General features: G+C 37.9%; 3 protein-coding genes across 5 annotated transcripts; 1 reads left to right on the forward strand and 2 right to left on the reverse strand.

The window, feature by feature from the left end:
- Nucleotides 1-783: 783 nt before the first annotated feature.
- LOC111776764 (DNA sliding clamp PCNA) lies at nucleotides 784-2,552 on the reverse strand. The gene is made up of 4 exons (XM_023656114.2): nucleotides 2,158-2,552; nucleotides 1,465-1,617; nucleotides 1,274-1,371; nucleotides 784-1,169 (listed from the first exon to the last, which is right to left on the reverse strand). Exons 1-4 carry the CDS (start codon nucleotides 2,474-2,476, stop codon nucleotides 945-947), a joined length of 795 nt encoding a protein of 264 aa, XP_023511882.1. The 5' UTR covers nucleotides 2,477-2,552; the 3' UTR covers nucleotides 784-944.
- Nucleotides 2,553-3,406: 854 nt separating this feature from the next.
- On the forward strand, nucleotides 3,407-7,716 carry LOC111777196 (mitochondrial uncoupling protein 2). 3 transcript variants are annotated; one of them, XM_023656675.1, is made up of 9 exons: nucleotides 3,409-3,999; nucleotides 4,096-4,314; nucleotides 4,406-4,484; nucleotides 4,647-4,780; nucleotides 5,559-5,657; nucleotides 5,753-5,857; nucleotides 6,523-6,597; nucleotides 6,867-6,953; nucleotides 7,384-7,716. In XM_023656675.1, exons 1-9 carry the CDS (start codon nucleotides 3,919-3,921, stop codon nucleotides 7,405-7,407), a joined length of 903 nt encoding a protein of 300 aa, XP_023512443.1. In that variant the 5' UTR covers nucleotides 3,409-3,918; the 3' UTR covers nucleotides 7,408-7,716. The 3 variants fall into 3 exon arrangements, with proteins under 3 accessions (XP_086974710.1, XP_086974711.1, XP_023512443.1); XM_087118584.1 differs by lacking the exons at nucleotides 6,523-6,597; nucleotides 6,867-6,953; nucleotides 7,384-7,716 and adding an exon at nucleotides 6,077-6,422 and having other exon boundaries at nucleotides 3,407-3,999; XM_087118585.1 differs by lacking the exons at nucleotides 6,867-6,953; nucleotides 7,384-7,716 and having other exon boundaries at nucleotides 3,408-3,999; nucleotides 6,429-6,568.
- Nucleotides 7,717-7,771: 55 nt separating this feature from the next.
- GIL1 (glucose-6-phosphate isomerase, putative (DUF641)) lies at nucleotides 7,772-11,525 on the reverse strand. Its single transcript, XM_023656673.2, has 4 exons — nucleotides 11,385-11,525; nucleotides 11,046-11,195; nucleotides 9,130-9,851; nucleotides 7,772-8,829 (listed from the first exon to the last, which is right to left on the reverse strand). The coding sequence occupies exons 1-4, from the start codon at nucleotides 11,429-11,431 to the stop codon at nucleotides 8,063-8,065; spliced, it is 1,686 nt and encodes a 561-aa protein (XP_023512441.2). The 5' UTR covers nucleotides 11,432-11,525; the 3' UTR covers nucleotides 7,772-8,062.

Raw genomic sequence — 11,525 nt, forward strand, 5'->3', positions numbered from 1 at the left:
TAGGTTTATAAGTAAAAAATATACTAACTTCATTGGTACGATGGTCAGCTAATTTGGAGAATGATTATGAGTTTATAAGTGAAGAATACTAACTTCATTGGTATAAAGCAAACTAGAGCAAAGGCACGAGAGTTTATGCTCAAAGTGGATAATATCATACCATTGCAGAGAGTCGTGCTCGTCTAACATACCATTGCAGAGAGTCGTGCTCGTCTAACATAGTATCAGAGCCACGCCCTAAATTAAATTTAGTCATGCCAATAGATTGATAAATCTTCAAATATAAAATTCATAAAAATTGAAATATAATATCTAGGAGCACAAGTTCAATCGCGCAAAATTAGAACTTTATTTGTATATTTGGATCCCTTCATTCAACCCAACGACCCATTTGTTACTTACCCATCCTAAGCTCAACGTGTCAATTGTCGTTCAACGATGCTAATTTCAATAATTATATGCTAATCTAAGCTTTTATAAACAAACTATTAAGTTAAGGAAAGTCTCAAACTTCAAAATGGTCTTCCTTGGATTTCCTTTTTCCTGTCAATTTCATTTGATTTCAGTTGCAAAGTATGAACATATCGATGAAGAACAATGAAAAGGATCACCATCAACCTCCTCACACCTCAACTCATAAATTATATGAGAAAACAGTAACACTTGGAAGCCATTGGATGCTCATATTTTCATTGCTTCCTCATGAGTTACCTTCAATCCTACTCTATTTCTGTTGGGTAATTTCTCAAATATCTCATACCTTAAAATCAAATGATAACAAGATAAGAGGAAAAATCAGAATTTGAAGCTGATAAACAGAGAAGTAGATACTGGACAATAAGAAACTCCTAAATCACAACTCATAGCTGCTATAGTACAGAAAAAAAAAGTTCAAACACATCCTAAAATGATTTAGAAACAAATGGTAACTCTACTATTTAGACCTAAGGCTTGGTCTCATCCTCATCTTCTTCTATTTTGGGAGCTAAGTAAAACCTAACATATCCCATCTCTGCTATTTTGTACTCAACGACGACGGGTAGGTCGGAAGACAAGCTGATGGTGACTGTGTTAGAAAGAGGTGTCGCCTTAGTGAAGGAGTTCATATACCTAAGAGCAAATGTCAAGGAAACTGGCTCGTTCATCTCTATGACTGTTGCTTCTTCAGGCTGCATTGAATTGTCCAAATAACGGGGGGAAATCAATATTTGGAATTCAAAAACAGATTCAGTGAATAAATTTAGAACCCTATGACATTAAGAGACATGCTGACCTTGTCTACAGTGGTATTCTGCCTGCAAACAACATTGGCAGATCCAATATCACCTCTTGTTGAGAACTTGACACCTTCCTTTGTGACAGAAATCACAACTGCAAAAATTGGTGAACGTAATTAAATACTTGGAAAACAAGAATTTATCATATAAAATAATCAGTGAACCATCGAAAGATATCAAAATATACCAGTATCACCAATGCTGCTGAGATCTTTGCATATTCTAGCGAACTCAGCAGAAGGCATCCTAACAATAGCATGGTACTCCGCATCTGGAATACCAAGATGCTCACTGTCGATGTCCATCAATTTCATCTCAAAATCGGAAATCTTATCTTGAGCTGAACCATGCGTAGGACGGACAAAAGGTAAAAAAATAAACTGTCAGAGGCTTGCTTAAGTAAAGACCAGAGCATTTTAGTGAAAAACAGTAACCAGATCCAGAGAAAAAGCATGTAAAATTGGAATTGACAGAAAGACAGGACAACTTGAAGCAGATCGAAGTTTAAGCTGATCGAGAAAATGTTAAACCAAATATAAAGATCATGAACTCAATAAATCAGAGACATTCTTTTACGAGGATCGACAAAACGTTAGACAAAGTATGAAGATCATGCTATTCGCAGATATAAAGTTCAATTTTAGATATTCTTCCTATTAATCAACCACTTAAGATTAACCAGATGATCATGCTAGATTTGCGAGTCGAAAAGAAGCTTGATATGCAACTACGATATCTTAAAATTAACTCATAAAAAAGCTTCAAATAGACGAGGAGACGTAGACTGATAAACCAAGGACTAAATAACTACACAGGTGAGGCACAACAGTCTAGAATGATTCAAATAAGAAAATAAAAAGACGAAAGAACATGATCATACTGGGGCTTTCGAACATGAAAGTGACAGTATCACTGCCGTCATCGGCCTTGATTGTAATAATATCATCATTGCCGGCACACTTGAGCATCTTCGACATGTTGTTCAAGTTCATTCCCATGGACATGTTCCTATCGCAGCGATAATGTTCGAAGCCCTCCGCCCGAAGGAGAAGAGCCACCAGGGCGACATGGCTCGAGTCCATGGCCTGAAGAGAGAATCCAGTGGCCGAACAGTCAAAGTTGGCATCATTCACTAAGTCCTTGATCGATTCCAAGACCTTCTTGAGGAGCGAACCCTGAACAAGACGAAGCTCCAACATTTCTAAGAGAAATTGCAGAAACAGGAGCTGGCTAGGGTTTGAGAAACGGCGGGAGAACAAGAAGTGTGTTAAGAAAGCCGAGTTTGGGATTTTATAGTGCAATTATTAGGGAACGCAGTTTGAATGTGGTGATTTCGATTTGGCGGATCGGGTAATTTTATCGTTCCCGCCACTCTTTTTAAAAGAGGCGGGATTCTCACCGTATTTCAACTATGGGCTTTAAGTTTGGCCCATTAAACCTGGGCCGATAATGTTTCCTCATTGTGGGCTTTCCGTTGGGCCTCTAAAACACTATCTACTTCTCGTTTTAGGCCCATGGATAGTCTATCAAGTAAGGCCCATTTCCCCGACTATCTAAAATGGGCTTTTCTGTAGGCCCATTATTCATTTTCGTCTATTGTTCCATATAGGGCCCATATATTATGGGCCAAGAGGTTGTTTCTTATTAAGTAAGGCCCATTTCCCCGACTATCCAAAATGGGCTTTTCTGTTGGCCCATTATTCATTTTCGTCTATTGTTCCATATAAGGCCCATATATTACGGGCCAAGAGGTTGTTCCTTATCAAGTAAGGCCCATTTCCCCGACTATCCAAAATGGGCTTTTCTGTAGGCCCATTATTCACTTTCGTCTATTGTTCCATATAAGGCCCATATTATGGGCCGAGAGGTTATTCCTTTCACTCAATTTCCACTGTGGGCTTCTTTGTCGGCCCATAATCTTCATGTGGGCTTGTCATTAGGCCCATGGTTCATCGTAGTGAAAAGAAATATATATATAGTTTTTAATAAGATATTCAAATTGTGTGGAGATGAAATGCTATTGATTTATTTTCCAGTTTTATACACCACAATTATTATATTTATTTAAAAAGAAAAAAAATAATATAAAGCGTTTAATTTGCAGATAATCCAAAAAGTATTTAATAAATTGATTGTTGTCCGTTCTTCTGTTCGTGTGTGTACTCATACAAATTAAGAACCGCCTTCTACTGTGTTGCAATTTTCAAGTACGAGGGCCATGTGATGCGATTCGTTCAGATCGAAAAGTAGTTCAAAGATCATTTCGCCGTCGGAGGAAGCTGCTGGTGGCGGGCCTTCCGATCCCCGAGCTTATCGCCGGCGGTGGATTTGTCATTTTCATCTATTGCAATACCAATCTGAGTTTCAGAGGGTAGAGTATTACTGGATTTGATACCCCCAGGGAATACTTGATACGACAGCTACCGCTGAGCAAAGAGCTGATTAGGATTTGATCGGCCGTCAATGGTGGCCATCTTAACCGGTTTCATCGACGTACCTTTGCTTCTTTATTACGTTTCGAGTTCAATTATTTATCTCCAACCCTAATTTCACTACTCTACCGCATTTGAGCATTATTCACGTCGTCGTTCCCCTTGCCGTTTGCAATTCCCGTTCTCTAGCTCTGTTCTTCCGTCCTGAAATGGCAGATCCTCAGTCCCAGACCGATTTCTCATTCTTTCAGACATTTCTATGCAGTGCTTTTGCCGCTTGCGTTGCGGAGGTAATTTTCGATTACATTCATCGGATTCTTGGCCTGCAGATTATTGTTTTGTTGTTAGTGTTATTGTAGTTCAGTTTTTTGTTTGGAATTGTGTAGCTATGTACCATTCCTTTGGACGTTGCGAAAGTACGGCTTCAGCTGCAGAAGAAAGCAGCTGCCGCAGATGGGATGGGTCAATCTAGATATAGGGGATTAATGGGAACTATCGCCACAATTGCTAGGGAAGAAGGCTTACCAGCTCTTTGGAAAGGAGTTATTGCAGGATTACATCGCCAGTGTATTTATGGCGGCCTAAGGATCGGGCTATATGATCCTGTGAGTGCAGTGATTTTGCAAAGTGATGGATGTAAACGACTATACTCTGCTTTTTATATGCCACACTAACTACGAACTATGCACTAGACAGGTTAAACTATATTTAGTAGGCAACAATTTTGTTGGAGATATACCTCTACATCAGAAGATCTTAGCTGCTTTGTTTACTGGTGGGTAGATCTTTGGTCTTAAACCTTTTTCATCGTGATAGCATTATCAATCTCCTTATCCCAAATTGAAGTTCTTGCAATGTTCTTGTTATTATCATTGTTCTTCTTCAATTATTTCTCCTGTCAAATCTGCTGAGAGTATTGTGATTCCTATTTTGGCAGGTGCCGTAGCAATTTCTGTGGCAAATCCAACTGATCTTGTCAAGGTTCGTCTTCAAGCTGAAGGAAAGTTGCCAGCTGGGGTGCCTAGACGTTACTCAGGCACTCTAGATGCATATTTTACTATCATAAGACAGGTTAGTACAAGACATCTCAATCATGCTATATGAACTTCAAGAAATATGTGAAAAAATGTTGTTCAAATTACCACAAGATGAACTCGAGTTGCAATTCATGCCACGTTATAGAAGATTCAAGCTTAATTTATTCTTGGATCATTACAAATTTTGAGTGAATGATAATCTAGACTTATAGTGTTTTGTTAATGTATTTTAGGAGTTTTTATTTACTTCCATAGTAGCTAACTATGATCCTAAAATATGCTTAAAATGCCTCATAGAAGGTTAAGGGTTTCATTTTGATGCTACGTAAAGCCATGTATGTTGTCTATGTAAAATAGACTTTGAAAATGTAGTAAAAAGAGTATTTGTGCTTTCTTTTAGCCAAGCATTATGTCTTCTTTTTTTTTTTTTTTTTTTGTAATTTTATGTAGTTTATATTGCATGCTTAGAATCATTCAAGTTTGACTTGATCATTAAACAAGTGTTCTTGCCTTGAGATATTCGATCAAGAAGGTAATCTAAATCTTACTTTCCCATAGGGTGATTCCTTATCATTTTGAGGTTCTTCAATAAGGTTATTAGATCAAATTATCAAAAGTTGCAATCATTTGGAATGAAATCAACTTGATTTGGGGATCTTAGCATTTGTGAACTATGCAGATCTTAGCATTTGTGAACTATGGATTTGCATATCCAAAGTGTTTACGAGGGTTCTTAGATTCAACTTGCTTCATATCTTTTTCTATCTAATATCCCATAATTAGTAATTTTCCTGAAATATTTTTAAATGCAGGAAGGATTGATGGCCTTGTGGACGGGAATTGGTCCAAACATAGCAAGGAATGCTATTATTAATGCCGCAGAACTAGCAAGTTATGACCAAGTGAAGCAGGTATGCGAATATTGTCTCTTGTGTGATGGTTTTCTGCAACTTATAGTTTGGTTAGAGTGTGAACCTTAGTAATATATTACTTTATACTCACGCAGATGATTCTAAAAATTCCAGGATTCCTGGACAGTATTTTTACTCACCTCCTAGCTGGTCTAGGTGCAGGTTTCTTCGCGGTTTGCATCGGTTCCCCTGTTGATGTGGTAGGCATTCTCTCTTCATTTTGAAACCTGATGTTAATCCTATAGTATCGTGCTCTGTGTAATGTTTAATAAACTTATTTATGGTCTTCTATCGAATTTAGTCAATTTGAATTGCAATCATATCTAATGCTAATGCTACACTAGTAATGACCTTTCATCGAGCCACATCGAATCTGCACCGACTGCTGTGGTTTTTTTTCTTTTTCCTTCGATTGTTAGGATGAAGTGATGGAATTGGAACCTTTTGTGATAATATAAGACAAACGCAAACTGAGGAGATATGAAGGAAGTGTATGGCTATAGAGTCTAGAGCCTAAAGATCAAATGTTTGTTTAGGCTTTGAAGCTATGCTTCTTTCTATAATATCTAGCATCTTGTGCAGTAACCAAGGAAATGATGAGTCATAATCTTTTCCTTGTTTCCCGGATTCTGCTGCATTGATACCTTTCAACTGCTATGATTATTGATCCGATGAATATAGCACACTAACTTATACTATTTCCACTGGTCTTTTCACCTTCCTATTTGTGCTATTCAAGTTGTAAAATCACCCCAAAATTTCTTGATGCAGGTAGATAGATCCTAATGAAAGTTTGTTCTACAGCTTTATAGCAATTCAAGTAGTCTGTTCCATGTTGGCTTTGATGCAATGGTGTTACTTTCAGGTCAAATCAAGAATGATGGGAGATTCCACCTACAAAAATACCATTGATTGCTTCGTTAAAACCTTACAGAATGAGGTATGTCTATTTCTTCCATAATATCTAGTTTTCAAAACTAGTAGCAAGCGACTTCTGGCTTGTAAACAGCAGTGAATCTTAAAATTCTGAGGAACCATGCTTCTAAAAGTTTTGTTCCATGTGTTCCATTTCAAATCAAAATGGCTTCTAAAAGTGTTTGAATCAAAATTCCTTTGTAAACAGCACTGCATAGTATTAACTTTTGTTCCATTTCAAATCAAAATGGCTTCTAAAAGCATATGCCATTGTGGTGCAACTCTTCTCTACAGGGGCCTTTTGCCTTCTATAAAGGATTTCTTCCAAATTTTGGTCGACTTGGATCTTGGAATGCGGTCATGTTTCTGACTCTTGAGCAAGTAAGATGTTCAAATCATTAGTTCTTACTGCCCACTCACCAAAAAGCTTCTCTAACTTTTCCTAGAATTTATTAACATATTCTGGGCTTACCATCACACAATGAAATGATTCCTTGTTAGGAACTTCCATTTTTTAGATTATAAGAATATGCTTGCCTTGCCTTTTTAGCTTCCTATATGCTATAGAAAGCCCTTTTTTTGAGGTGGTAGGTAGGGTAATGGCCTTAATGGGTCACGAACTTTAGACAAATCCCTTAAAACTTGTGGCACATATTCTACTAAAAGCTTCTTTAGTTTACTTAATTTTCTAAGCAACTTTTCCTTCTGCTTTTGTTGACTACTATACTCAATGTGGTACTCATGAGTCATGCCAGACAATCTGAGCTAGAACACTGTCAGTCCTTTTATGCATTTGTTTGATCTGTGGCAGGCAAAGAAGCTTTTCAGCCTATGAATCTTTTGCCCCAAATCTGACCAAGGATTGATTGTTTTCTCCTTCTATGATGGCCCCCACGTTTTTCTCAGATTCAATTTTATGTATAATATTATTTTCATTGGTAATCATTGAAGAAGAGAGTTTTAACCAAACTCCTGTATCCTTATACTTAAATTGCCCTATGCCTTTAGGAAGACATCTATAGGATCCATTTAGCAAATGGACCATCTTTTCTCACACACCCAATCAGGTTTTAGTTAGCTGTGGGGTGTTTAATGTTTTTAGACCGTCGATTCAAGCAATAAAGTATACATTACTATCTTAAAAGTCGATGGTTTAGGGCCTTCGATAGTCTAAATGGCACTAAAAATGTTCCATGATCTTATCAGGGAAGAGAGAGCTTGTTGCATATATATTGTCACAATAGAGCATAACCATACAAGTCTATAAACATGAATGACCAACCAAAGTCATTCTTTTAATTACTACATTACAGATAAGAAAGGGAGATTCAAACTTGCAACTCAAAGGAAAAGGTGGGGCAATGATGATTGCTTTCTTTTACCGTCCATGTCAATTATTATCCTTGTTTTTGTTTTAGCCAGACTATGATGCATGCATAACATGTAAGTTCTGGGCAAGCGAAGACAGTAAGTAATGCCACAAAAATACCTTAACTCCTGGAAACTAAGAAAACCCTGGCTTTGATGACTGAACCATTACCCAACTTAAACCCAGGACTAACTGGAAATCCCACAGTCAAAGAAGCTGTTGCCCGTCCACATGGTAATTTCACCACACTTTCCATGTACTGCGCGTGGAATTCGGCTCCTCTACTTGCCTCGAATTGGCTCGGAGATGGGTCAAGTGAGAATGCTAGCAGATGAAGCAGCCAGACTGCCTTGGACAGCCCCAAGAACTCAGCATAGAATTGACTCCTAGGGTGGTTACCAGCCAAGATTTGTCGACGCTGCTCCGAGTCTCCAAACAAGGACTCCTCCATTTTGGGGTGAACAATGGAAAGATACTTCTTGGAGCAGAATTTGCCAAAATGGCAAGTTGGTAAGATTCCGAGAAGTTCAGCAGGGTCCATGGCTTTCATGTCACGATATTGGGTGAAACAATCCCGCCGAAACTGCTCGGGGTTTAGCAGTGAGGAGAGGCTGCCATCCATGTAGAAAGTTTCGTGATCGAAACCATGGAAAATCTTGCGGGAAATGTAAGATTCAAGAGCAAACTTGGCATGGTGAGTGGTGGCAACAGTATCAAGGTAGGTATTGTCACTCTCAGAGATAGCTGATTCTATAGAACGGACTGCAGCTGCAATGTCCCAATGAGCAGAGCGCATAAGAGAGAGCAAGAGAGACGTGAAGGCTTTGGAGGCTTCCTTGACTTGGCTCATTGTGGCCTCGAACAGCTCAGGGACAGGGGATGCCGCCACTGCCATAAATCAAGGCGTCAGCTGTGAGATCTTTGGCCCTAAAGATTCAATTAACTAAAAAGGGTAAAAAAAGTTCTTGAGCTCCCCTAACTATGAATAGGCTTCGTTGCTAAGTTCTTCCTATTGAATAATCCCACCAGTATAGCAAAATCAAGTAAGTCACTTCAGAATCTTAAACCTAGCTCCATTAATGCACCATTAAATCATTATGATAATGCAATGCGAGTTATTGTAGATCAAGAATCTTAACAGAGAGCTGCATAGTGTTTATGAAATTAGGCATCAGGAATAGGAATTACCTTGACCAAAACTGCAGCTGACCTTCCTCTTTGACTGAGATCTTCCTTTCTTGCCGCCATAGCTGCTGCCCTTGGCAAGTGCCATAGAGTTCTTAAGCTTCTCCTTGAGATTCTCAACCTCCACATCTCTGGACTTCACCTCCTTCTTCAGTTCCTCCATGGCCGCCTCGTACGGAGCAACAACCTCCTTCAGCATCCCGACTACGCCGTTTCTCCTACGCCCGCGTCCGCCTCCAGAGCCATGAACAATCAAACTCCGGCGAAACCTTTCTCTTAAAACCCCTAGCCTCCGCAACTCCGCCACAACTGCAACATCGGCCACTCTCATCCTCTCCGGGTCCCAAGGACAATGCGCATCTTGCAGGTTCACATACGCCTTTTTCATAGTCGAAACGACATCGAAGACTTCGTTCATCAGAATCTCCATCTCCACTAGTTTCTCCACTCCGACTAACTCTCCCTTCGGCACTTCCCGTGCCCTAATCCCTTCCTTACTCCACTCGTCCTCTACTTCCCCCGCCTCCTCATCATCCTCGAGCTCATCGGAATCGTAACTCGCCTCATGTCCTTGGCGATTCTTGCCAGCGATCTCCCCGGAATCCTGACGGACGGCGGCGAGTGGATGAAGCAGACAAGAGGCTGTAACTCGTTGAATCAGATCGGAGAAATTGGAGACCTTATTCGCCATTTCCCCCTTCTTCTTCTCCTTGAAGGTGGAGGCTCTGGAAGAGAAGGAAGAAGAAATGAGAGTGAGAAGCTGAAGAGAGGAAGTGAAGAAGCGATGACTGATAATGAAGACTTCTGACAAATCAAGAAATAGACCACAAGGGGGTTCCACTTTCACCTCCCCTTTCTTAATCACACCATATATTCTAAATTATCCCAAAAATAAATAAATAAAAATAGTAAAAGAAACAAAATAAATAGAGAATTCATTATTTATTTATTTTTTTTTTAATTTTCTCAATCTTAATTCTTACATTAATTCTTTTCAACTTTTTAAATATCTTTTTATTATTATATATCTGTTTTTAGTATAAAAAAAATTATTCCTAAATAATTCAATAACCATCTTAAAAATAAATCATAAATTTATTCATTAAATCATATATTCTCTTTAAAAAAATTAAAATTCAACTAATATTTACAAAAATAAATGTATTTTTTGTTATATATTTTGGTACTATATCTATATTTCAATAAACATCTAATTTTTTATATTAAAGATTAAATTAAGAAGGCTTTTGTTAAAAAATTATGTTTTTATTTTTGTAACTATTTTAATTCAACCTTGGAAGAAGAATATTTTTACATTTTATTTTATGCATATAATTATAAATCACTAAATTTAAATTGAATTAGTTATTAAGTTTTATAATATAAATTAATATAATTATTAATTTGAAGTTTTTAATTGATACAAATTAAAAAAAAAAAATAGCCCTAAAAATTGATTTCCATTTTTATTTATCATAGGACCCATTTTACTAACAAAGTTCATCATCACTTTAGCTACTTTAGCTACTTAGCCCGTTGTCCGACAAAGGTAACCTACTTTCGGTGGACGCAGAGCCTATAAATTCAATCGAACAACGTAACGAGTGACCAATCGATTAAACTAATTATTGTAGAGTTTGTATAAGAAGCATTCTTTTTTTTTTTTTTTTTTTTTTTCATATAGCAATGTTGCATGAGCTCTAAGAAATTTTTTCTTTAACACTTTTTTTTCGAAATATATATATAGATATATATTACTCGTTGTGAATTTAAGTATAACTTACTAGAGAGGTTAAAATTGTTTGAAATTCAAATGAACATGGAAAATAACGAAGAAAGATGGAATTCAAATGAGATATTTGGGAGGGAAAAAAGTGAAGGGAGGATTATGAAAGCAAAGTGAGAGAGACGGAAAGGACCTGGAGCAGGAGTAATCAGACGAACGCAGAGAAAATCTGGATTGCTTCTCCAATGGATCTCGCTGAAAAGGAACCGAAAAAGTCGATTGCATCTGTTCATCTTCAAACTCGCTGTTCTTCGTCACAGCTTCATTCTTCTTCTTCTTCTTCCTGTAATTTACATTATCGCCATTACAATTAACTTCTATTCCGATCGCCTTCTCTTTTTCCTTCTAATTCAAATCACTTTTCCTACTTACGAAATCAAAATACAGAACCGATCGAAACGCAGCCCTAACTCTTCGATCGAAAGAAGCGACGATTTAGATGCAATTTCAGCGTAAAGTGAAGAGAGTTTACCTGGAATTGTCGAGACGATGAGAACAGAGCAGGAGATTCGGGAACATGATTCGATCAGTCTGTGAAATCCGAAGAGAGAAAGTGTAGATATGAAATTTGAGAGAGAGAAAGAGCGAGAAGAGCGATGAACAGAGGAACCGG

This window comes from Cucurbita pepo, chromosome 16 (genome assembly GCF_057944985.1).
Source record: "Cucurbita pepo subsp. pepo isolate OVF chromosome 16, ASM5794498v1, whole genome shotgun sequence".
In the NCBI taxonomy this organism is placed as follows: domain Eukaryota; kingdom Viridiplantae; phylum Streptophyta; class Magnoliopsida; order Cucurbitales; family Cucurbitaceae; genus Cucurbita; species Cucurbita pepo.

Excerpts from the sequence above, each read along its gene's own strand:
- GIL1 (XM_023656673.2), bottom strand. The coding sequence starts at position 11,431 with ATGTTCCCGAATCTCCTGCTCTGTTCTCATCGTCTCGACAATTCCAG. Across the intron at positions 11,196-11,384 it reads CATCGTCTCGACAATTCCAG|GAAGAAGAAGAAGAAGAATG; the intron begins GTAAACTCTCTT and ends TGTAAATTACAG. Across the intron at positions 8,830-9,129 it reads CAGCTGCAGTTTTGGTCAAG|TGGCGGCATCCCCTGTCCCT; the intron begins GTAATTCCTATT and ends GATTTATGGCAG.
- LOC111776764 (XM_023656114.2), bottom strand. The coding sequence starts at position 2,476 with ATGTTGGAGCTTCGTCTTGTTCAGGGTTCGCTCCTCAAGAAGGTCTTG. Across the intron at positions 1,618-2,157 it reads TTTCATGTTCGAAAGCCCCA|CTCAAGATAAGATTTCCGAT; the intron begins GTATGATCATGT and ends CGCATGGTTCAG. Across the intron at positions 1,372-1,464 it reads CAGCAGCATTGGTGATACTG|TTGTGATTTCTGTCACAAAG; the intron begins GTATATTTTGAT and ends CAATTTTTGCAG.
- LOC111777196 (XM_023656675.1), top strand. The coding sequence starts at position 3,919 with ATGGCAGATCCTCAGTCCCAGACCGATTTCTCATTCTTTCAGACATTT. Across the intron at positions 6,598-6,866 it reads TTAAAACCTTACAGAATGAG|GGGCCTTTTGCCTTCTATAA; the intron begins GTATGTCTATTT and ends TCTTCTCTACAG. Across the intron at positions 6,954-7,383 it reads TGTTTCTGACTCTTGAGCAA|GCAAAGAAGCTTTTCAGCCT; the intron begins GTAAGATGTTCA and ends GATCTGTGGCAG.